The sequence below is a fragment of the Lagenorhynchus albirostris genome, chromosome X (assembly GCF_949774975.1).
Source record: "Lagenorhynchus albirostris chromosome X, mLagAlb1.1, whole genome shotgun sequence".
Lineage (NCBI taxonomy): Eukaryota > Metazoa > Chordata > Mammalia > Artiodactyla > Delphinidae > Lagenorhynchus > Lagenorhynchus albirostris.
Window position 1 is genome coordinate 58,453,828 of NC_083116.1, and position 22,460 is coordinate 58,476,287.

General features: G+C 38.8%; 1 protein-coding gene across 6 annotated transcripts in view; it reads left to right on the forward strand.

Moving 5' to 3' along the window:
• The window catches only part of POF1B (POF1B actin binding protein), a 102,675-nt gene extending 80,215 nt beyond the window's left edge, over window positions 1-22,460 (forward strand). For all 6 annotated transcript variants that reach the window (XM_060138241.1, XM_060138243.1, XM_060138244.1 and 3 more), the window contains 2 exons: window positions 19,728-19,842; window positions 21,349-22,460. In XM_060138241.1, the coding sequence (XP_059994224.1) occupies window positions 19,728-19,842; window positions 21,349-21,354 (121 nt within the window). In that variant the 3' untranslated portion in view covers window positions 21,355-22,460. The remainder of the gene's footprint in view (window positions 1-19,727; window positions 19,843-21,348) is intronic.

Sequence of the window (22,460 nt, forward strand, 5' to 3'; positions counted from 1 at the left end):
CCATTCCTCTTTTGATGAACATTTAGGTTGCTTCCATGTCCCAGCTCTGTAACTAGCGATGCAGTGAACACTGTTCTGCATGTATTTTTTGAATTATGGTTTTCTCCAGAAATATGCCCAGGAGTTGGGTTGCTGGGTAATATGGTAGTTCTATTTTTAGTTTTTTAAGGAACCTCCATACTGCTCTCCATAGTGGCTGTACCAATTGACATTCCCAACAACAGTGTAGGAGGGTTGTCCTTTATCCATACCCTCTCCAGCATTTATTGTATGTAAATTTTTTGATGATAGCCATTTTGACTGGTGTGAGGTGAAACCTCATTGTAGTCTTTTTGTTGGTTTTGTTTTGTTTTTACATCTTTAATGGAGTATAATTGCTTTACAATGATGTGTTAGTTTCTGCTTCACAACAAAGTGAATCAGTTATACATATACATATGTTCCCATATCTCTTCCCTCTTGCATCTCCCTCCCTCCCAACTTCCCTATCCCACCCCTCCAGGCGGTCACAAAGCACCGAGCTGCTCTCCATGTGCTATGCGGCTGCTTCCCACTAGCTATCTACCTTACGTTTGGTAGTGTATATATGTCCACGCCTCTCTCTCGCTTTCTCACAGCTTACCCTTCCCCCTCCCCATATCCTCAAGTTCATTCTCTAGTAGGTCCGTGCCTTTATTCCTGTCTTACCCCTAGGTTCTTCATGACATTTTTTTTCTTAAATTCCATATATATGTGTTAGCATACAGTATTTGCCTTTCTCTTTCTGACTAACTTCACTCTATATTACAGACTCTAGGTCTATCCACCTCATTACAAATAGCTCAATTTTGTTTCTTTTTATGGCTGAGTAATATTCCATTGTATATATGGGGCACATCTTCTTTATCCATTCATCCAATGATGGACACTTAGGTTGTTTCTGTCTCCGGGCTATTGTATATAGAGCTGCAATGAACCTTTTGGTACATGACTCTTTTTGAATTATGGTTTTCTCAGGGTATATGCCCAGTAGTGGGATTGCTGGGTCATATAGTAGTTCTACTTGCACTTTTTTAAGGAACCTCCATACTGTTCTCCATAGTGGCTGTACCAATTCACATTACCACCGGCAGTGCAAGAGTGTTCCCTTTTCTCCACACCCTATTCAGCATTTATTGTTTCTAGATTTTTTGATGATGGTGATTCTAATTGGTGTGAGATGATATCTCATTGTACTTTTGATTTTCATTTCTCTAATGATTAATGATGTTGAGCATTCTTTCATGTGTTTGTTGGCAGTCTGTATATCTTCTTTGGAGAAATGTCTATTTAGGACCTCTGCCCATTTTTGGATTGGGTTATTTGTTTTTTTTGTTATTGAGCTGCATGTGCTCCTTAAAAATTTTGGAGATTAATCCTTTGTCAGTTGCTTCATTTGCAAATATTTTCTCCCATTCTGAGGGTTGTCTTTTTGTCTTGTTTATGGTTTCCTTTGCTGTGCAAAAGCTTTGAAGTTTCATTAGATCCCGTTTGTTTATTTTTCTTTTTATTTCCATTTCTCTAGGAAGTGGGTCATAAAGGATATTGCTGTGATTTATGTCATAGAGTGTCCTGCCTATGTTTTCCTCTAAGTGTTTGATAGTTTCTTGCCTTACATTTAGGTCTTTAATCCATTTTGAGCTTATTTTTGTGTATGGTGTTAGGGAGTGATCAAATCTCATACTTTTACATGTACCTGTCCAGTTTTCCCAGCACCACTTATTGAAGAGGGTGTCCTTTCTCCACTGTACATTCCTGCCTTCTTTATCAAAGATAAGGTGACCATATGTGTGTGGGTTTATCTCTGGGCTTTCTATCCTGCTCCGTTGATCTATATTTCTGTTTTTGTGCCAGTACCATACTTTCTTGATGACTGTACCTTTGTACTATAATCTGAAGGCAGGGAGCCTGATTCCTCCAGTACCATTTTTCATTCTCAAGATTGCTTTTGCTATTCGGGGTCTTTTGCGTTTCCATACAAATTGTGAAATTTTTTGTTCTAGTCCTGTGAAAAATGCCAATGGTGTTTTGATAGGGATTGCATTGAATGTGTAGATTGCTTTGGGTAGTAGAGTCATTTTCACAATGTTGATTCTTCCAATGCAAGAACATGGTATATCTCTCCATCTATTTGTTTCATATTTAATTTCTTTCATCAGTGTCTTATAATTTTCGGCGTACAGGTCTTCTGTCTCCTTAGGTAGGTTTATTCCTAGATATTTTGTTCTTTTTGTTGCAATGGTAAATGAGAGTGTTTTCTTGATTTCACTTTCAGATTTTTCATCATTGGTGTATAGGAATGCCAGAGATTTCTGTGCATTAATTTTGTATCCTTCTACTTTACCAATTTCATTGATTAGTTGTAGTAGTTTCCTGGTAGCACCTTTAGGATTCTCTATGTATAGTATTATGTCATCTGCAAACAGTGACAGATTTACTTCTTTTCCAATTTGGATTCCTTTTATTTCCTTTTCTTCTCTGATTGCTGTGGCTAAAACTTCCAAAACTATATTGAATAAGAGTGGTGAGAATGGGCAACCTTGTCTTGTTCTGGATCTTAGTGGAAATGGTTTCAGTTTTTCACCATTGAGGATGATGTTGGCTGTGGGTTTGTCATATATGGCCTTTATTGTGTTGAAGAAAGTTGCCTCTATGCCTACTTTCTGCAGAGTTTTTATCATAAGTAGGTGCTGAATTTTGTCGAAAGCTTTCTCTGCATCTATTGAGATGATCATATGGTTTTTTTCCTTCAATTTGTTAATATGGTGTATCGCAGTGATTGATTTGCGTATATTGAAGAATCCTTGCATTCCTGGAATAAACCCCACTTGATCATGTTGTATGATCCTTTTAATGTGCTGTTGGATTCTGTTTGCTAGTATTTTGTTGAGGATTTTTGCATCTATATTCATCAGTGATATTGGCCTGTAGTTTTCTTTGTTTGTTACAACCTTGTCTGGTTTTGTTATCAAGGTGATGGTGGCTTCATAGAATGAGTTTGGGAGTGTTCCTCCCTCTGCTGTATTTTGGAAGAGTTTGAGAAGGATAGGTGTTAGCTCTTCTCTAAATGTTTGATAGAATTCGCCTGTGAAGCCATCTGGTCCTGGGCTTTTGTTTGTTGGAAGATTTTTAATCGCAGTTTCAATTTCAGTGCTTGTGATTGGTCTGCTCATATTTTCTATTTCTTCCTGATTCAGTCTTGGCAGGCTGTGCATTTCTAAGAATTTGTCCATTTCTTCCAGGTTGTCCATTTCATTGGCATAGAGTTGCTTGTAGTAATCTCTCATGATCTTTTTTATTTCTGCAGTGTCAGTTGTTACTTCTCCTTTTTCATTTCTAATTCTATTGATTTGAGTCTTCTCCCTTTTTTCCTGATGAGTCTGACTAATGGTTTATCACTTTTGTTTATCTTCTCAAAGAACCAGCTTTTAGTTTTATTGATCTTTGCTATCGTTTCCTTCATTCCTTTATCATTTATTTCTGATTTGATCTTTATGCTTTCTTTCCTTTTGCTAACTTCGGGATTTTTTTGTTCTTCTTTCTCTAATTGCTTTAGGTGCAAGGTTAGGTTGTTTATTCGAGATGTTTCCTGTTTCTTAAGGTAGGATTGTATTGCTAAATACTTCCCTTGTAGAACTGCTTTTGCTGCGTCCCATAGGTTTTGGGTCATCGTGTCTCCATTATCATTTGTTTCTAGGTATTTTTTCATTTCCTCTTTTATTTCTTCAGTGATCACTTCGTTAGTAAGTAGTGTATTGTTTAGCCTCCATGTGTTTGTATTTTTTAGAGATCTTTTCCTGTAATTGATATCTAGTCTCATAGCATGTGATCAGAAAAGATACTTGATACAACTTCAATTTTCTTAAATTTACCAAGGCTTGATTTGTGACACAAGATATGATCTATCCTGGAGAATGTTCCATGAGTACTTGAGAAAAATGTGTATTCTGTTGTTTTGGATGGAATGTCCTATAAATATCAATTAAGTCCATCTTGTTTAATGTATCATATAAAGCTTGTGTTTCTTTATTTATTTTCATTTTGGATGATCTGTCCATTGGTGTAAGTGGGGTGTTTATGTCCCCTACTATGAATGTGTTACTGTCGATTTCCCCTTTTATTGCTGTTAGTATTTTCCTTATGTATTGAGGTACTCCTATTTTGGGTGCATAAATATTTACAATTGTTATATCTTCTTCTTGGATCGATCCCTTGATCATTATGTAGTGTCCTACTTTGTCTCTTCTAATAGTCTTTATTTTAAAGTCTATTTTGTCTGATATGAGAACTGCTACTCCAGCTTTCTTTTTGTTTCCATTTGCTTGGAATAACTTTTTCCATCCCCTTACTTTCAGTCTGTATGTGTGTCTAGGTCTGAAGTGGGTGTCTTGTAGACAGCATATATATGGGTCTTGTGTTTGTATCAATTCAGCCAATCTGTTTCTGTGATGGGAGCATTTAGTCAATTTACATTTAAGGTAATTATGGATACGGATGTTCCTATTCCCATTTTCTTAATTGTTTTGTGTTTGTTATTGTAGGTCTTTTCCTTCTCTTCTGTTTCTTGCCTAGATAAGTTCCTTTAGTATTTGTTGAAAAGCTGGTTTGGTGGTGCTGAACTCTTTCAGCTTTTGCTTGTCTGTAAAGGTTGTTATTTCTCCACCAAATCTGAATGAGATCCTTGCTGGGTAGAGCAGTCTTGGTTGCAGGTTTTTCTCCTTCATCAGTTTAAATATATCCTGCCAGTCCCTTTTGGCTTGCAGAGTTTCTGCTGAAAGGTCAGTGGTTAACCTTACGGGGATTCCCTTGTGTGTTATTTGTTGTTTTTCCCTTGCTGCTTTTAATATGTTTTCTTTGTATTTAATTTTTGACAGTTTGATTAATATGTGTCTTGGCATATTTCTCCTTGGATTTATCCTGTATAGCACTCTCTGTGCTTCCTGGACTTGATTAACTATTTCCTTTCCCATTTTAGGGAAGTTTACAACTATAATCTCTTCAAATATTTTCTCAGTCCCTTTCCTTTTCTCTTAATCTGGAACCCCTATAATTCGAGTGTTGGTGTGTTTAATGTTGCCCCAGAGGTCTCTGAGACTGTCCTCAGTTCTTTTCATTCTTTTATCTTTATTCTGCTCTGCAGTAGTTATTGCCATTATTTTATCTTCCACATCACTTTCCCGTTCTTCTGCCTCAGTTATTCTGCTATTGATCCCATCTAAAGTATTTTTAATTTCATTTATTGTGTTGTTCATCATTGCTTGTTTCATCTTTAGTTCTTCTAGGTCCTTGTTAAATGTTTCTTGCCTTTTGTCTATTATATTTCCAATATTTTGGATCATCTTTACTATCATTATTCTGAATTCTTTTTCAGGTAGACTGCCTATTTACTCTTCATTTGTTAGGTCTGGTGGGTTTTTATCTTTTTCCTTCAACTGCTGTGTGTTTTTCTGTCTTCTCATTTTGCTTTTCTTACTGTGTTTGGGGTCTCCTTTTTGCAGGCTGCAGGTTCGTAGTTCCCATTGTTTTTAGTGTCTTCCCCCAGTGTCTAAAGTTGGTTCTGTTGGTTGTGTAGGCTTCGTGGTGGAGGGGACTAGTGCCTGTGTTCTGGTGAATGAGGCTCTATCTTGTCTTTCTGGTGGGAAGATCCACGTGTGGTGGTGTGTTTTGGGGTGTCTGTGGACTTATTATGATTTTAGGCAGCCTCTCTGCTAACAGTTAGGGTTGTATTCCTGTCTTGCTAGTTGTTTGGCATAGGGTGTCCAGCACTGTAGCTTGCTGGTTGTTGAGTGAAGCTGGCTGCTGGTGTTGAGGTGGATATCTCCGGGAGATTTTCGCTGTTTGATATTATGTGGAGCTGGGAGGTCTCTTGTGGCCCAGTGTCCTGAAGTTGGCTTGCGCACCTCAGAGGCACAGCAGTGACTCTTGGCTGCAGCAACAAGAGCCTTACATCCACACGTCTCAGAATAAAAGGGAGAAAAAGTAGAAAGAAAGAATTAGTAGAAGAAGAATGAAAGAAAGAAAAAGAAAGAAAGAAAGAAAGAAAGAAAGAAAGAAAGAAAGAAAGAAAGAAAGAGAAGAGAAAGAAAGAAAGAAAGAAAGAAAGAAAGAAAGAAAGAAAGAAAGAAAGAAAGAAGAAGGGAGGGAGGGAGGGAGGGAGGGAGGGAGGGAGGGAGGGAGGGAGGGAGGGAGGGAGGGAGGAGGGAAGGGAAAAAAGAAAGAAAGAAGACAAAGTAAAATAAAATAAAGTAAGGTAAAATAAACTTATTAAAATAATTATTAAGAAAAATAATAAATGGACGGATAGAACCCTAGGACAAATGGTGTAAGCAAAGCTATACAGACAAAATCTCACACAGAAGCATACACATACACATTCACAAAAAGAGGAAAAGGGGAAAATATCATAAATCTTGCTCTCAACGTCCACCTCCTCAATTTGGGATGATTCGTTGTCTATTCATGTATTCCACAGATGCAGGGTACATCAAGTTGATTGTGGAGCTTTAATCCGCTGCTTCTGAGGCTGCTGGGAGAGATTTCCTTTTCTGTTCTTTGCTCTCACAACACCCGGGGCTCAACTTTGGATTTGGCCCCACCTCTGCATGTAGGTCGCCAGAGGGCGTCTGTTCTTTGCTCAGACAGGATGGGGTTAAAGGAGCCCTGCTTCAGGGACTCTGCCTCACTCAGGCCGGCAGGGGGCGGGTTAGGGAGGGGCACGGAATGCCGGGCGAGCCCGCGCTGCCGCCGGTGTGACATTGTACCAGCCTGAGGTGAACTGTGCATTCTCCCAGGGAAGTTGTCCCTGGATTCTGGGATCCTGGCAGTGGCGGGCTGCACAGGCTCCCTGGAAAGGGGGTGTGGATAGTGACCTGGGCTCACACACAGGCTTCTTGGTGGTGGCAGCAACAGCTTTAGCATCTTATGCCCGTCTCTGGGGTCCGCGTTTTTAGCCGTGGCTCACGCCTGTCTCTGGAGCTCCTTTAAGCAGCGCTCTTAATCCCCTCTCCTCACGCACCAGGAAACAAAGAGGGAAGAAAAAGTCTCTTGCCTCTTCGGCAGGTCCAGACTTTTCCCCAGACTCCCTTCTGGCTAGCTGTGGTGAACTAACCCTCTGCAGGCTGTGTTCACGGCGCCAACACCAGTCCTCTCCCGGAGCTCCGACCGAAGCTCGAGGCTCAGCTCCCAGCCGTGCCCACTGGGGCGGGTGGGCAGACAAGCCTCTCGGGCTGCTGAGTGCCAGTCGGCACCAATCCTTTGTGCGGGAATATCCCCACTTTGCCCTCTGCATCCCTGTGGCTGTGCTCTCCTCCGCGGCTCCAAAACTTTCCCCCTCCACCACCCATAGTCTCCGCCCACGAAGGGGCTTCCTAGTGTGTGGAAACGTTTCCTCCTTCACAGCTCCCTCACACTGGTGCAGGTCCCGTCCCTATCCTTTTGTCTCTGTTTATTCTTTTTTCTTTTGCCCTATCCAGGTACGTGGGGGTTTCTTGTGTTTGGGGAGGTCGGAGGCCTTTTGCCAACATTCAGTAGGTGTTCTGTGGGAGTTGTTCCATGTGTAGATGTATTTCTGGCGTATCTGTGGGGAGGAAGGTGATCTCCACATTTTATTCTTTCGCCATCTTCCTGGAAGCCTCCCTCGTTGTAGTTTTGATTTGCATTTTTCTAATAATTAGCAATGCTAAGTATCTTTTCATGTGCTTTTTGCCCACCTGTATGTCTTCTTTGGAGAAATGTCTATTTAGATTTTCAGCCCATTTTTCGATTGGGATTTTTTGTTTTTTTGATATTGAGCTTCATGAACTATTTGTATAGTTTGGAGATTAACCCCTTGTGGGTTGCTTCATTTGGAAATATTTTCTCCCACTCTGTGGATTCTCTTTTTGTTTTGTTTATGGCTTCCTTCATTGTGCAAAAGTTTTTAAGTTTAATTAGATCCCATTTGTTTATTTTTGTTTTCACTTTCACTATGCTAGGAGGTGGACTGAAAAACAGTTTGCTGTGCTTCATATCAAAGAGTATTCTACCTATGTTTTATTCTAAGAGTTTTATAGTTTTTGGCCTTACATTTAGGTCTTTAATCCATTTTGAGTTTATTTTTGAGTATGGTGTTAGGGAGTGTTCTAACTTCATTCTTTTACATGTAGCTCTCCAGTTTTCCCAGCACCACTTTTTGAAGAGACTGTTTTTTCTACATTGTATATTCTTGCCTCATTAGTCATAGATTACATGACCATAGGTGTGTGGGTTTATCTCTGGGCTTTCTATCCTGTTCCATTGATCTATATTTCTATTTTGTGCTGGTACCATACTGTCTTGATGACTGTAGCTTTGTAGTATAGTCTGAAATCAGGAAGCCTGATTCCTCTAGCTCTGTTTTTCTGTCTCAGGTTTCCTGTGACTATTCATGGTCTTTTCTGTTTCCATACAAATTGTAAAATTTTTTGTTCTACTTCCTTGAAAAATGCCATTGGTAATTTGTTAAGGATTGCATTGAATCTGTAGATTACTTTGGGTAGTATAGTCATTTTCTCAATATTGATTCTTCCAATCTAAGACTATGGTATATCTCCAGCTGTTTGTGTCATCTTTGTTTTCTTTCATCGACATCTTGTAGATTCCTGAGTACAGGTCTTTTGCCTCCTTTGGTATGTTTATTCCTAGCTATTTTATTGTTTTTGATGTGATGGTAAATGGGATTGTTTCCTTAATTTCTCTTTCTGAACTTTTATTGTTAGTGTATAGGAATGCAAGAGACTTCTGTGTATTTTGTATCCTGCAACTTTTCCAAATTCACTGATTAGCTTTACTAGTTTAATGGTAGAATCTTTAGGATATTTTATGTATATATCATGTCATCTGCAAACAGTGACAGCTTTACTTCTTCTTTTCTGGTGTGGATTCTTTTCATTTCTTTTTTCTTCTGTGATTGCTGTGGCTGAAACTTCCAAAACTATGTTGAATAACGGTGGTGAGAGTGGGGAACCCTGTCTTCTTCCTGATCTTAGTGGAAATGGTTTGTTTTTCACTATTGAGAATGATGTTTCCTGTGGGTTTGCCATATATCACCTTTATTATGGTGAGGTAAGTTCCCTCTATGCCTACTTTCTGGAGATTTTTTATCATAAATGGGTGTTGAAATTCGTCAAAAGCTTTTTTTGTATCTATTGAGATTATCATATGTTTTTTATCCTTCAATTTGTTAATACGGTGTATCACATTGATTGATTTGCCTATACTGAAGAATCCTTGTATTCCTGATATAAACCTCACTTGATGATGGTGTATGATCCTTTTAAGGTGCTGTTGGATTCTGTTTGCTAGTATTTTGTTGAGGATTTTTGCATCTATGTTCATCACTAATATTGGCCTGTAGTTTTCTTTCTCTGTGAACTCTTTGTCTGGTTTTGGTATCAGGGTGATGGTGGCCTTGTAGAATGAGTTTGGGAGTTTTCCACCGTCTGATATATTTTGGAAGAGTTTGAGAAGGATAGGTGTTAGCTCTTCGGTAAATGTTTGAAAGAATTCACCTGTGAAGCCATCTGGTCCTGGGCTTCTGTTCATTGGAAGATTTTTTTTTTTCTGTACGTGGGCCTCTCACTGTTGTGGCCTCTCACATTGTGGAGCACAGGCTCTGGATGCGCAGGCTCAGCATCCATGGCTCACGGGCCCAGCCACTCCGTGGCATGTAGGATATTCCCGGACTGGGGCACGAACCTGTGTCCCCTGCATTGGAAGGTGGTCTCCCAATCACTGCACCACCAGGGAAGCCCTGTTGGAAGATTTTTAATCACAGTTTCAATTTCAGTGCTTGTGATTGGTCTGTTTATATTTTCTGTTTCTTCCTGGTTCAATCTGGGAAGGTTGTGCTTTTCTAAGAATTTGTCCATTTCTTCCACGTTGTCCTTTTTATTGGCATACACTTGCTTCTAGTAATCTCTTATGATCCTTTGTATTTCTGCAATGTCAGTTGTTACTTCTCCTTTTTCATTTCTAATTCTGTTGATTTGAGTCTTCTACTTTTTTTTCTTCATGAGTCCAGCTAATGGTTAACAATTTTGTTTATCTTCTCATACAAGCAGCTTTTAGTTTCATTGATCTTTGCTATCGTTTCCTTCATTTCTTTTTCATTTATTTCTGATCTGATCTTTATGATTTCTTTCCTTCTGCTAACTGTGGGGTTATTTTATTCTTTCTCTAATTGCTTTAGGTGTAAGGTTAGGTTGTTTATTTGAGGTGTTTTTTGTTTCTTTAGGTAGGATTTTATTGCTATAAACTTCCCATTTAGAAGTGCTTTTGCTGCATCCCATGAGTTTTGGGTAGTCGTGTTTTCATTATCATTTGTTTTTAGGTATTTTTTGATTTCCTCTTTGATTTCTTCAGTGATCTCTTGGTTATTTAGTAGTGTATTGTTTAGCCTCCATGTATTGGTATTTTTTACAGATTTTTTCCTGTAATTGACATCTAGTTTCATAGTGTTGTGGTCAGAAAACATATTTCATACGATTTCAGTTTTCTTAAATTAACCAAGGCTTGATTTGTGACCCAAGATATGGCCTATCTTGCAGAATGTTCCATGATCACTTGCGAAGAAAGTGTATTCTGTTGTTTTTGGACAGAATGTCCTATAAATATCAATTAAGTCCATCTTGTTTAATGTATCATATAAAGCTTGTGTTTCCTTATTTATTTTCATTTTGGATGATCTGTCCATTGGTGAAAGTGGGGTGTTAATGTCTCCTACTATTATTGTGTTACTGTCAATTTCCCATCTTATGGCTGTTAGCATTTGCCTTAAGTGTTGAGGTGCTCCTATGCTGGGTGCATAAACATTTACAATTGTTATATCTTCTTCTTGGATTGATCCCTTGATCATTATGTAGTGTCCTTCCTTGTCTCTTATAACAGTCTTTATTTTAAAGTCTATTATGTCTGATACGAGAATTTCTACTCCAGCTTTCTTTTGATTTCCATTTGCACAGAATATCTTTTTCCATTCCCTTACTTTCAGTCTGTATGTGTCCCTAGGTCTGAAGTGGGCCTCTTGTAGACAGCATGTATATGGGTCTTGTTTTTGTATCCATTCAGCCAGTCTACGTCTTTTGGTTGGAGCATTTAATCCATTTATATTTAAGTTAGTTATCGATATGTATGTTACTATTACCATTTTCTAAATTGTTTTGGGTTTGTTATTGTAGGTCTTTTCCTTCTCTTGTGTTTCCTGCCTAGAGAAGTTCCTTTAGCGTTTGTTGTAAAGCTGGTTTGGTGGTGCTGAATTCTCTTAGCTTTTTCTTGTCTCTGAATGTTTTAATTTCTCTTTCGAATCTGAATGAGATCTTTGCTGGGTCAAGCAATCTTGGTTGTAGATTTTTCCCTTTCATCACTTTAAGTATGTCCTTCCAGTCCCTTCTGGCTTGCAGAGTTTCTGCTGAAGGATCAGCTGTTAGCCTTATGGGGATTCCCTTGTATGTTATTTGTTGCTTTTCCCTTGCTGCTTTTAATATTTTTTCTTTGTATTTAATTTTTGATAGTTTGAATACTGTGTGTCTTGGCATGTTTCTCCTTGGATATTTTCTGTATGGGACTCTCTGCGCTTCCTGGACTCGATTGTTTCCTTTCCCATATTAGGGAAGTTTTCAACTATAATCTCTACAAATATTTTCTCAGTCCATTTCTTTTTCTCTTCTTCTGTGACCCCTATAATTCGCATGTTGGTGTGTTTAATGTCCCTGAGGTCTCTGAGACTGTCCTCTATTCTTTTCATTCCTTTTTCTTTTTTCTGCTCTGTGGTTGTTATTTCCATTATTTTATCTTCCAGGTCACTTATCCATTCTTCTGCCTCAGTTATTCTGCTGTTAATTCCTTCTAGAGAATTTTTAATTTCATTTATTGTGTTGTTCATCATTGTTTGCTTGCTCTTTCGTTCTTCTAGGTCCTTGTTGAATGTTTCTTGTATTTTCTCCATTGTACTTGCAAGATTTTGGATCATCTTTACTATAATTACTCTGAATTCTTTTTCAGGTAGACTGCCTATTTCCTCTTCATTTGTTTGGTCTGGTGGGTTTTTACCTTGCTCCTTCATCTGCTTTGTGTTTCTCTGTCTTCTCATTTTACTTAACCGGATGTGTTTGGGGTCTCCTTTTTGCAGGCTGCAGGTTCATAGTTCCCTTTGTTTTTGGTGTCTGCCCCCAGTGGGTAAGGTTGGTTCAATGGGTTGTGTAGGCTTCCTGGTGGAGGGGACTGGTGCTGTGTTCTAGTGGCTGAGGCTAGATCTTTTCTTTCTGGTGGGAAGGACTATGTCCAGTGGTGTGTTTTGGGGTGTGTGTGAACTTTTTATGATTTTAGGCAGCTTCTCTGCTAGTGGGTGGTGCTGTGTTCCTGTCTTACTGGTTGTTTTGCATGGGGTGTCCAGCACTGGGGCTTCCTGGTCATTGAGAGAAACTTTGTCTTAGCATTGAGATGGAAATCGGTGGGAGAACTCTTGCTGATTGATCTTATGAGGGGCTCTTAGGTCTCTGGTGGACCATTGTCCTGAACTCGGCTCTCCCAACTCAGAAGCTCAGGTCTGACACCCGGCCAGAGAACCAAGACCCTGTCAGCCACACAGCTCAGAAGAAAAGTGAGAAAAGAAAAAAGAAAAAAAAAACCCTAAAGTTATTAAAGTAAAAAAATTTTTTTAAATATTATTATAATAAAATTAAGTAATTAATAAAAAGAAGGAAGACAGCAACTAAACCAATAAACTAATCCACCAATTATAAGAAGTGCTAGAAACTATAGTAAAAAACAACAGACTGACAGAACCCTAGGAGAAATGGTAAAAGCAAACCTATACAGACAAAATCACACAAAGGAGCATATACATACACACTCACAAAAATGGAAAAAGGAAAAAACAAACAAACAAAATACATATATATATATAAGGAAGAGAGAAACCAAATCAATAAACGAATCTACCAATGGTAATAAGCTCTAAATACTAAACTAAGATAAACATAATACTAGAAACAAATTAGACGTAGAAAGAAAACCCCAATTCTATAGTTGCTCCCAAAGTCCACTACCTCAGTTTTGGGAGGATTCATTGTCTATTCAGGTGTTCCACTGATGCAGGGTACATCAAGTTGATTGTGGAGATTTAATCCGCTGCTCCTGAGGCTGCTGGGAGAAATTTCCCTTTCTCTTTTTTGTTCACAGAGCTCCTGGGATTCTGCTTTGGAGTTGGCCCCACCTCTGCATGTAGGTCACCCTCTGGCATCTGTTGTTTGCCCAGGCAGGGTGGGGTTAAAGGATCAGGTGATTAGGGGGCTCTGGCTCACTCAGGCCAGGGGGTGGGAGGGGTACAGAATGCAGGGCGAGCCTGTGGTGGCAGAGGCCCGCAGTGACATTGCCACAGCCTGAGGTGTGCTGTGTGTTCTCTTGAGGAAGTTGTCCCTGGATCACAGGACCCTAGCAGTGGCGGGCTGCACAGCCTCCTGGGATGGGTGGTGTAGATAGTGACTTGTGCTTGCACACAGGATTCTTGGTGCCTGCAACAGCAGTGTTAGCGTTTCATGCCCGTCTGTGATGTATGCACTGATAACTGAGGCTCACACCAGTCTCTGAAGCTCGTTTAGGCGGTGCTCTGAATCCTCTCTCCTCACACACCCTTTTGGGAAGTCTGAGGTCTTCTGCCAGTGTTCAGTAGGTGTTGTGTAGGAGTTGTTTCACATGTAGATGTATTTTTGATGTATTTGTGGGGAGGAAGGTGTTCTCCACTTTTTACTCCTCTGCCCTCTTAAAGGTCCTCTGCCTCTAGTGTATTTTTATTTTCATTATTGTGTTGTTCAGCTCTGTTTGTTCTTTAGTTTTTCTAGGTGTTTGTTAAATTTTCTTGTATCTTCTCGATCCATGCCTCCATTCTTTTTCTGTGATCTTGGATCATCTTTACTATCATTACTTTGAATACTTTTTTAGACAGATTACTTATCTCCTCTTCATCTAGTTGTTCTTGTAGGTTTTTTTCTTGTTCTTTTGCCTGCAACATATTTCTTTGTCATCTCATTTTGTCAGACTTATTCTGTTTGTGGTCTCCTTTTCACAGGCTGCAGGATTGTACTTCCTCTTGCTTCTGTTGTCTGCCGCCTGGTGGGTGAGGTTGGTCCATTGGCTTTTGCTGTTATCCCGTTGGTAAGGTGTTTGATTGGTGTTGTGGTGATCAGAGCCTGCCCTGGATATTGAGAGGACCTCTCCTTTGCTCCCAGTGGCTGTTACTGCCCTGTGAGGGGTGGGGTCTTCTCTATTTGTTGGAGTAGAGGTCCCTAGATCTTTTTCTTTGCTGTGATTCTGATCTGTGGTGTGATGTGAAGTATGTGGGATTGGAGGACTCCCACTGAGAGAGAAGCTAATGAGTGTTCCTCCTCTGGAGGTGTTCACTGTGAATGTGCTCTGTTGTGTCCCCTTTCATCCGTTGTGTGGACTCACAAAGTACACTGTTGTTGGCACTGCTCTTGGTCCCACCTTAACTGTGGGTATGCCAGCAATTGGCCCTGGTGACTCTCAGGCATTCTTTTCACCCAGTCACTGGCACAGATCCACTGAGGTCAGTTCCTAGGACTGCAGCATTCATTCACCTGGACCTGCCATGGGAGCTATGGAGGCTGCTCAGACTCTGGTCTGGCACATTCCCCATGTGTACATGCCCACAAATCCCACAGCTACTAGTGCCATATCCATCCAAGTGCAGGAGTTCTTGTTGTCCTTTTGGATGTTTCACAGGTGCTGAATTTAGGAAGCCATCAGCAGAGGTGTAACTCCACAGTTCGTTCAGCTCCGAGGAGAGATTTCAGCTCTTCTTCCTTAGTCACACAACCCCTGGCTCTCAGTGGTGGTTTCAGCCCCTACTCTGGGTGGATTTCCTAGTGGTGGGAGCTATCCCTCTCCTTCTGGGACAGTGGGGCAGGTCCGGACACCCACTGTCAGATTTCCCTGTAGCGAGAGCTATCCACATGCTCCCTGGATAGTGGGGCAGGTCCTGGCACCCGCTGATGAATTTCCTAGTAGTGAGAGGTTTCTGTGTGCTCCTGGGACAGCGGGTGAAGTCCTAGCACACACTGACAGTCCCAGCACCCACTGGTGGATTTCCTTGTAGTGAGAGCTATCAGGGCACTCCTGAGACAGTCAGATGGGTTCCAGTGTCTGCCTGTGGGTCTGGAAGAGGTGGCCAGTACCTGCCTCTGGAGACCAAGATGGAGGTGGTGACTCACGCCCACCCTGAGAACTCCTCTAGGCAGTGTCCTGTTGACTGGGAGCACTCATAGGGAAAGAAGCTTGTGGTCACATCCCTCTCCTCATGCACCTCCCAATAATGGTGCCTTGTTTCTCTGGTTGGCCAAGGCTTCTTCATGGTATACCTTCAGTTGCCACTGCCTGACCTCTTCAGGCTGCTTCCACACCTAACCCTGGTCCTCTCCCTGGGACCGAACTTCAGAGTCTGAGCTTAAGCACCCAACTCCCACCCTCACCAACAGAGGAGTGTTTCAGATTGGGGAGTGCAGGGTGGCAGTTCCAGCCCTCTGTGCAGGTTACTCTCCATTTTGCCTTACACGAACTGGTTGTTTGCTCTCCCCTCTTAGGCTCCGAAACTCCCCCTTCATCCAGTCTGATCTCTCCACTGGTGAGCAGACTTTCCAAGGTGCGGGAATCTTTCTTCTTTCCCAGTTCCCTCCCTGTCCTGATTCCTTTTTTTTTTCCTTTTGTCTTATCAGGTTATGTGGAGGTTTTCTTGTCTTTTCGGAAGTTTGAGGTCTTCTGTCAGCTCTGTTTTGTAGTTTGTGTCTCTCGAGGAATTGGTGCATGTCATCTAAGTTATCAAGTTTTCTTGGCATAAAATTGTCATAATACTCCTTTATTATGTTTTCAAGACAAAGTATCTCCTTTAAAATTTTAAAAATTGAGATATAATTAACATAACATTATTTTAGTTTTGGATGTACAAAATAATGATTCACTATGTGTATACTGCTAAATGATCACCACAATAAGTCTAGTTAACACCCGTCACCATCCATAATTACAAATTTTTTTCTTGTGATGAGAACGTTTTAAGATCTAATCTTTTAGCAACTTTCAATTATCCAATACAGTATTATTAACTATAGTCACCACACTGTTCATTACATCCCCAGGACTTATTTATTTTATAACTGGAAGTTTGTACTTTTTGACCACTTTCACCCATTTTGCCCACTCTCACCCCCCACCTCTAGCAACCATCAATATATTCTCTTTATCTATGAGTTCATTTGTTTTAGATTCCATGTATAAGTGAGAAAATATGGTATTTGTCTTTCTCTCTCTGACTTATTTCACTTTGTTTAATGCACTCAAGGTCCGTCCATGCTGTCATAAATGGTAGGATTTCCTTCATTTTTGGCTGAATAATATTCTAGTGTGGGGCGGGGTGGTGGTGGGATGAATTGGGAGATTGGGATTGACATATATACACTAATATGTATAAAATAGATAACTAACAAGAACCGGCTGTATTTTTTAAAAATAAACATAAAATTTTTAAAAAACTAAAAAGAATATTCCAGTATGTGTGTAAATATATGTATATATATATATTATACATTTATTATATATATAATATTTTATTTATCCATTCTAATATTGATGGACACTTACATTGATTCCATGTCTTGACTATTGTAAATAATGCCACAGTGAACATGAGGGTGTAGATATATTATAGTGTTTTCATTTCCTCTTGATAAATACCCAGAAGTGACATTGCTGGATCATATGCTAGTTCTATTTTTAATTTTTTAAGGACTCTCCATACTGTTTTCCATAGTGGCTGCACCAGTTTGCATTCGCACCAACAGTGCACAAGTGTTCCCTTTTCTCCACATCTTGCCAACACTTGCTATTTCTTGTCTTATTGATAATAGCCGTTCTAAGACATGTGTGAGGTGATAGCTTCTCTTTCTTAATATCAGTTAATTGTGTGCTCTTTCTTTGCTAACTAGTCTGCTTAGAACTATATCAATTTTAGTGATATTTTAAATGTTCTTTCATTATTATTTTTATCTATTTTATTGGCTTATTGCGTATATTACTTTCTTATAATTGGTATAAGTTTTAAAGTATTCCTTTTTATCTTATCACAGTCTATCTTCAAATAATATACCTCATCACATGTAGCATACAAACTTTATGGTAGTATACTTCCATTTCCCCTTCATGATTTTTTGCTATTTTTTTCATTTATATGTACTTTTTTTAGTCCAAATTTTTTTATTGAGGTATAGTTGATCTACAATATTAAATAAGTTTTAAGTACACTATGTAGTGATTCACAATTTTAAAGTATATTCTATTTTTAGTTACTATAAAGTATTGGCTATATTCCCTGTTTTGTACAATATATCCTTACAGCTTATTTCATTTTATTTTTTTAACATCTTTAATGGAATATAATTGCTTTACAATGGTGTGTTAGTTTCTGCTGTATAACAAAGTGAATCAGCTATACATAAACATATATCTCTATATCTCCTCCCTCTTGCATCTCCCTCCTATCCTCCCTATCCCACCCCTCTAGGTGGATACAAAGCACCAAGCTGATCTCCCTGTGCTATGTGGCTGCTTCCTACTAGCTATCTATTTTACATTTGGTAGTGTATATATGTCCATGCCACTCTCTCACTTCGTCTCAGCTGACCCTTCCCCCTCCCCGTGTCCTCAAGTCCATTCTCTACCTCTGCATCTTTATTCCTGTTCTGCTCCTAGGTTCTTCAGTACAATTTTTTTTTAGATTCCATATATATGTGTTAGCATATGGTATTTGTTTTCCTCTTTCTGACTTACTTTGTATGACAGACTCTACGTCCATCCACCTCACTACAAATAACTCAATTTCGTTTCTTTTTATGGCTGAGTAATATCCCATTGAATATACATGCCACATCTTCTTTATCCATTCATCTGTCGATGGACACTTAGGTTGCTTCCATGTCCTGGCTATTGTAAACAGAGCTGCAATGAACATTGTGATACATGACTCTTTTTGAATTATGTTTTTCTTGGTGTATATGCCCAGTAGTGGGATTGCTGGGTCGTATGGTAGCTCTATTTTTAGTTTTTAAGGAACCTCCATACTTTTCTTCATAGTGGCTGTATCAATTTACATTCCCAACAACAGTGCAAGAGTGTTCCCTTTTCTCCACACCCTCTCCAGCATTTATTGTTTGTAGATTATTTTGATGATGGCCATTCTGACTGGTGTGAGGTGATACCTCATTGTAGTTTTGATTTGCATTTCTCAAATGATTAGTGACGTTGAGCATCCTTTCATGTGTTTGTTGGCAATCTGTATATCTTTGGAGAAATGTCTATTTAGGTCTTCTGCCCATTTTTGGATTGGGTTGTTTGTTTTTTGAAATTGAGCTGCATGAGCTGCTTTTAAATATTGGAGATTAATCCTTTGTCAGTTGCTTCATTAGCAAATATTTTCTCCCATTCTGAGGGTTGTCTTTTGGTGTTATGTTTTCCTTTGCTGTGCAAAAGCTTTTAAGTTTCATTAGGTCCCATTTGTTTATTTTTGTTTTTATTTCCATTTCTCTAGGTGGTGGGTCAAAAAAGATCTTGCTGTGATGTATGGCATAGAATGTTCTGCCTATGTTTTCCTCTAAGAATTTTATAGTGTCTGGCCTTACCTTTAGGTCTTTAATCCATTTTGAGTTTATTGTTGTGTATGGTGTTAAGGAGTGTTCTAATTTCATTCTTTTACATGTACTGTCCAGTTTTCCCAGCACCACTTATTGAAGAGACTGTCTTTTCTCCATTGTATATTATTGCTTCCTTTATCAATGAGAAGGCCACATATGTGTGGGTTCATCTCTGGGCTTTCTATCTTGTTCCATTGATCTATCTTTCTGTTTTTGTGCCAGTACCATACTCTCTTGATGACTGTAGCTTTGTAGTATAGTCTGAAGTCAGGGAGCCTGTTTCTTCCAGCTCCGTTTTTCTGTCTCAAGATTCCTTTGGCTATTTGGGATCTTTTGTGTTTCCATACAAATTGTGAAATATTTTGTTCTAGTTCTGTGAAAAATGCCATTGGTAATTTTTCTCACTACTAAGGTGATAGTCTTTTGTAGTATTTGCCTGATGCCCTCTGGTATTAGGAGGTCTTTCCACTCTGGTTAGTGGAACACAGATTGGAGTTCCCTTTACTATGTGAACTCCAGGAATTTGAAGAGTGCTCTTTTTCAGTGCTTCTTTCCCTAGCCTCAGTAGCTTTTTCACAAGCCTATACTGATCAGTGCTCACCCAAGGACTTGTGGGGGAACTCTCTACAGATCCCATGACCTCTCTCCAACTATGTAGCTCTCTCCTGTCTGGTATTCTGCTCCACATATTCTGACTCCAGGCCATGAGCTAGGCACTTGTAGTGCTCATGTCATTTGCTTCCCTTCTCTGGGATCACTGTATTGTGCAGCCAGTGGTCCATTATTGCCAGAAGCAAAAGTACTTCCCTCTTACTCTCTTGAAAATAGCCATAGTAAATCTTTGTACCACTGAGAGGTGATTTTCTTTTTAGAAAGAGTTAAAAGTCATTCAAAGCCAAATTAATTAAATAAGGAGGATCAAACTAGGAGTGACTAAAAAGTAATGAGAGTTATTTTCTTGTCCAGCTTGTAAACTAACTTTTTTTTTCTATATAGGTACAGGTCACAATATCCTATCTTAGGCCTCCTGTATGATGACTATGAATATATACCACCAGGTAGTGACACACAGACTATTGTGATTGAGAAAATAGAAGACAAATGGACTTGTGTAAGTTCACTTGGGCATTTTTCGAGTATATAATTAGGGAGAAAAAAATCCTAAGGCCATTGTGTTGTGTTAGCAGAGTTTCTCAACCTCAGCACTATTAACATTTTGGGCTGGATAATTTGATGTGGGGGGACTTCCCTGCACATTGTAGGACATTCTAAAATGATGTAGAATCTCACTTTTAACACTATGAAAATGACAGTCTTTGTCTTGTTATGTTAAAAACTTCTTAGGTACTGAAAGCAGGTAAAACTAATCCATGGTTATTAAAGTCAGGAAGTGGTTGGTTATCCTCAAGGTCGGGTACTGATTGGAAGGAAACAAAAGGAGGACTACTGGGGTACTAATAATATGCTGTTTCTTGATCTGAGTGATAGTTGCATATACATGTTCAGTTTGGGAAAATTCATTTAGTTGTACACCTATATGTGCACTTTTCCTATGTTTATTATACTTCAATAAAAGTCTTAAAATGCTTAAGTATATCATGATGAGCAATAGATAAATGTATGTCAATCAATTATTCTGTACAACCTTTTGAGGAAATTTTTAAATGTAGATTTATCATTAATAAAATACTACAGATGTATAACTAATAAATTACTACAGATGTAGTTAATAAAATTAAATATCTGTTAAATAACTCACTTTAAAAAATTATCTTTTGGTTGAACAAGCTCAAATATTTGAATAAACCAAAAAATTCAGAAAGTTGATAGCTCTGAAGCACTTCTCTGACTACAATAAAGCCATCAATCTTGTATACATGATTATCTATCATCACTGAAAGCAACCAACACTTAGTAATCCTAAGATAAAAATTTAACCTTTGAAATATATTGTGCTTCTTAGGTCATTAATTAGTTGAGAATTATTTATTACTAATTATTAATTGACAAAGGGTGCTTTGTGGCCCAAGAACCAGTTGAGCAACAAGAGAAAGTCAGCATAGGATTTAAAATTTGTCACTCAAAGTTTATTTGATTCTGAAATTTAATACTGAGAAGCAATTGCTGCTACTAACCACATGTGTCTCAGAGGTGGCATCAATGTGAAGACCTACCAAATAAAGGGTCTACAGAATAATAGTCATTACTTCTCCTTTCATTAACAGCATACAGCAATGAACATCAAACTCAATATCTGAAGGAACTAGATACTGATAGCAAATTCAAAATATATTTAAGTAAATTCACAGATGATAGATCTGTACTTATTAACAGAGACTTTTGGACATATTTAACTTCTAACTATGACACCAAGGAGTAAATCTACTCACATCTCCCTCCCTTGTGCTTAAAATCATTTGAAACATATACTTTGGCTAAAGTCAGACAAACCATTGTTTCATTGAATATACATATAAAAACTGCCCAAACTGTGCCATACATTTCCCTTGGTATTATTCATATCAATTTAAATCATTTTTACAACTGTGTGCATACAATTACAATGTTTTAAATTAATTATAACCCATTCTAAACTGACTTTTTTTTTCTTTTCTAGCCGTGAATGAATCTCCAACTCAAAGGAAATTTTTTTTGTCTTCATTAGTACTTTGTTATTTTTCCATAACTAAAGCCAATCAATATTTTGAACCAAGCTACTACCCAGGAAGTCTAATGGAATTAATTAGATATACAGATGAGAGTTTCTCCAACCATTTATAAGGCCTGAATCCTTTCTATCACATTTTTATATTCAGTATAGCAACACACCACTTTTTTTTTAACATCTTTATTGGAGTATAATTGCTTGACAAGGGACACCACTTTTAAAACTCAATTACAGGCACTGTAGGACTTAATCCACTATTTTTCAATAGGGTGCTTCCTAGACACTGAATTAACTTTGTTGGGGTAGAGATTTTACAAGTTATTCCATTAGAAGATTTTTCTATGATATTAGATGTGCAATTTAGCTACAAGAGTAAATACTGTGTTTTAACAACAACAAAAAGCAATACTATTGAATTAAAAACAACAGTTTAGTGCATGGTATATACAGCATATATTTGCTTTTCTCACATTAGACTTTGTGAATAAAAGAGGTGATTTATTACATGCTATTCATACCTCTTGGAGACAGAACTAAATCAAAGGTGATGATTAATTTCATTTAGCAGGGAAGTGGGAAGCATATTTTTTAAAATACCTAAATCCACTAAATTGTACATTATGCTATTATGGTTCTAAGTACGTATCAGTAGCTTGGCAAATCTGTTCTTTTGAAGCATATCATCCCCAAGTGAGCCCACCCACTTCCTTAAAAACCTGTAACACTGGGCTTCCCTGGTGGTGCAGTGGTTGAGAGTCCGCTGCCAATACAGGGGACACGGGTTCATGCCCTGGTCCGGGAAGATCCCACATGCCGCAGAGCGGCTGGGCCCATGAGCCATGGCCGTTGAGCCTGCGCATCCGGAGCCTGTGCTCCGCAATGGGAGAGGCCACAACAGTGAGAGGCCCACATACCGCAAAAAGACAGACAAACAAACAAAAAACCTGTAACACTACTATTATAGTAACTGGTGGAAGGAAGGTGGGCTTTTTTTTTTATAGCAGTAGACAAAACAACATTGAAATACTGTGTAAAAGCTTAAGGAATAAAAATAACGAAAA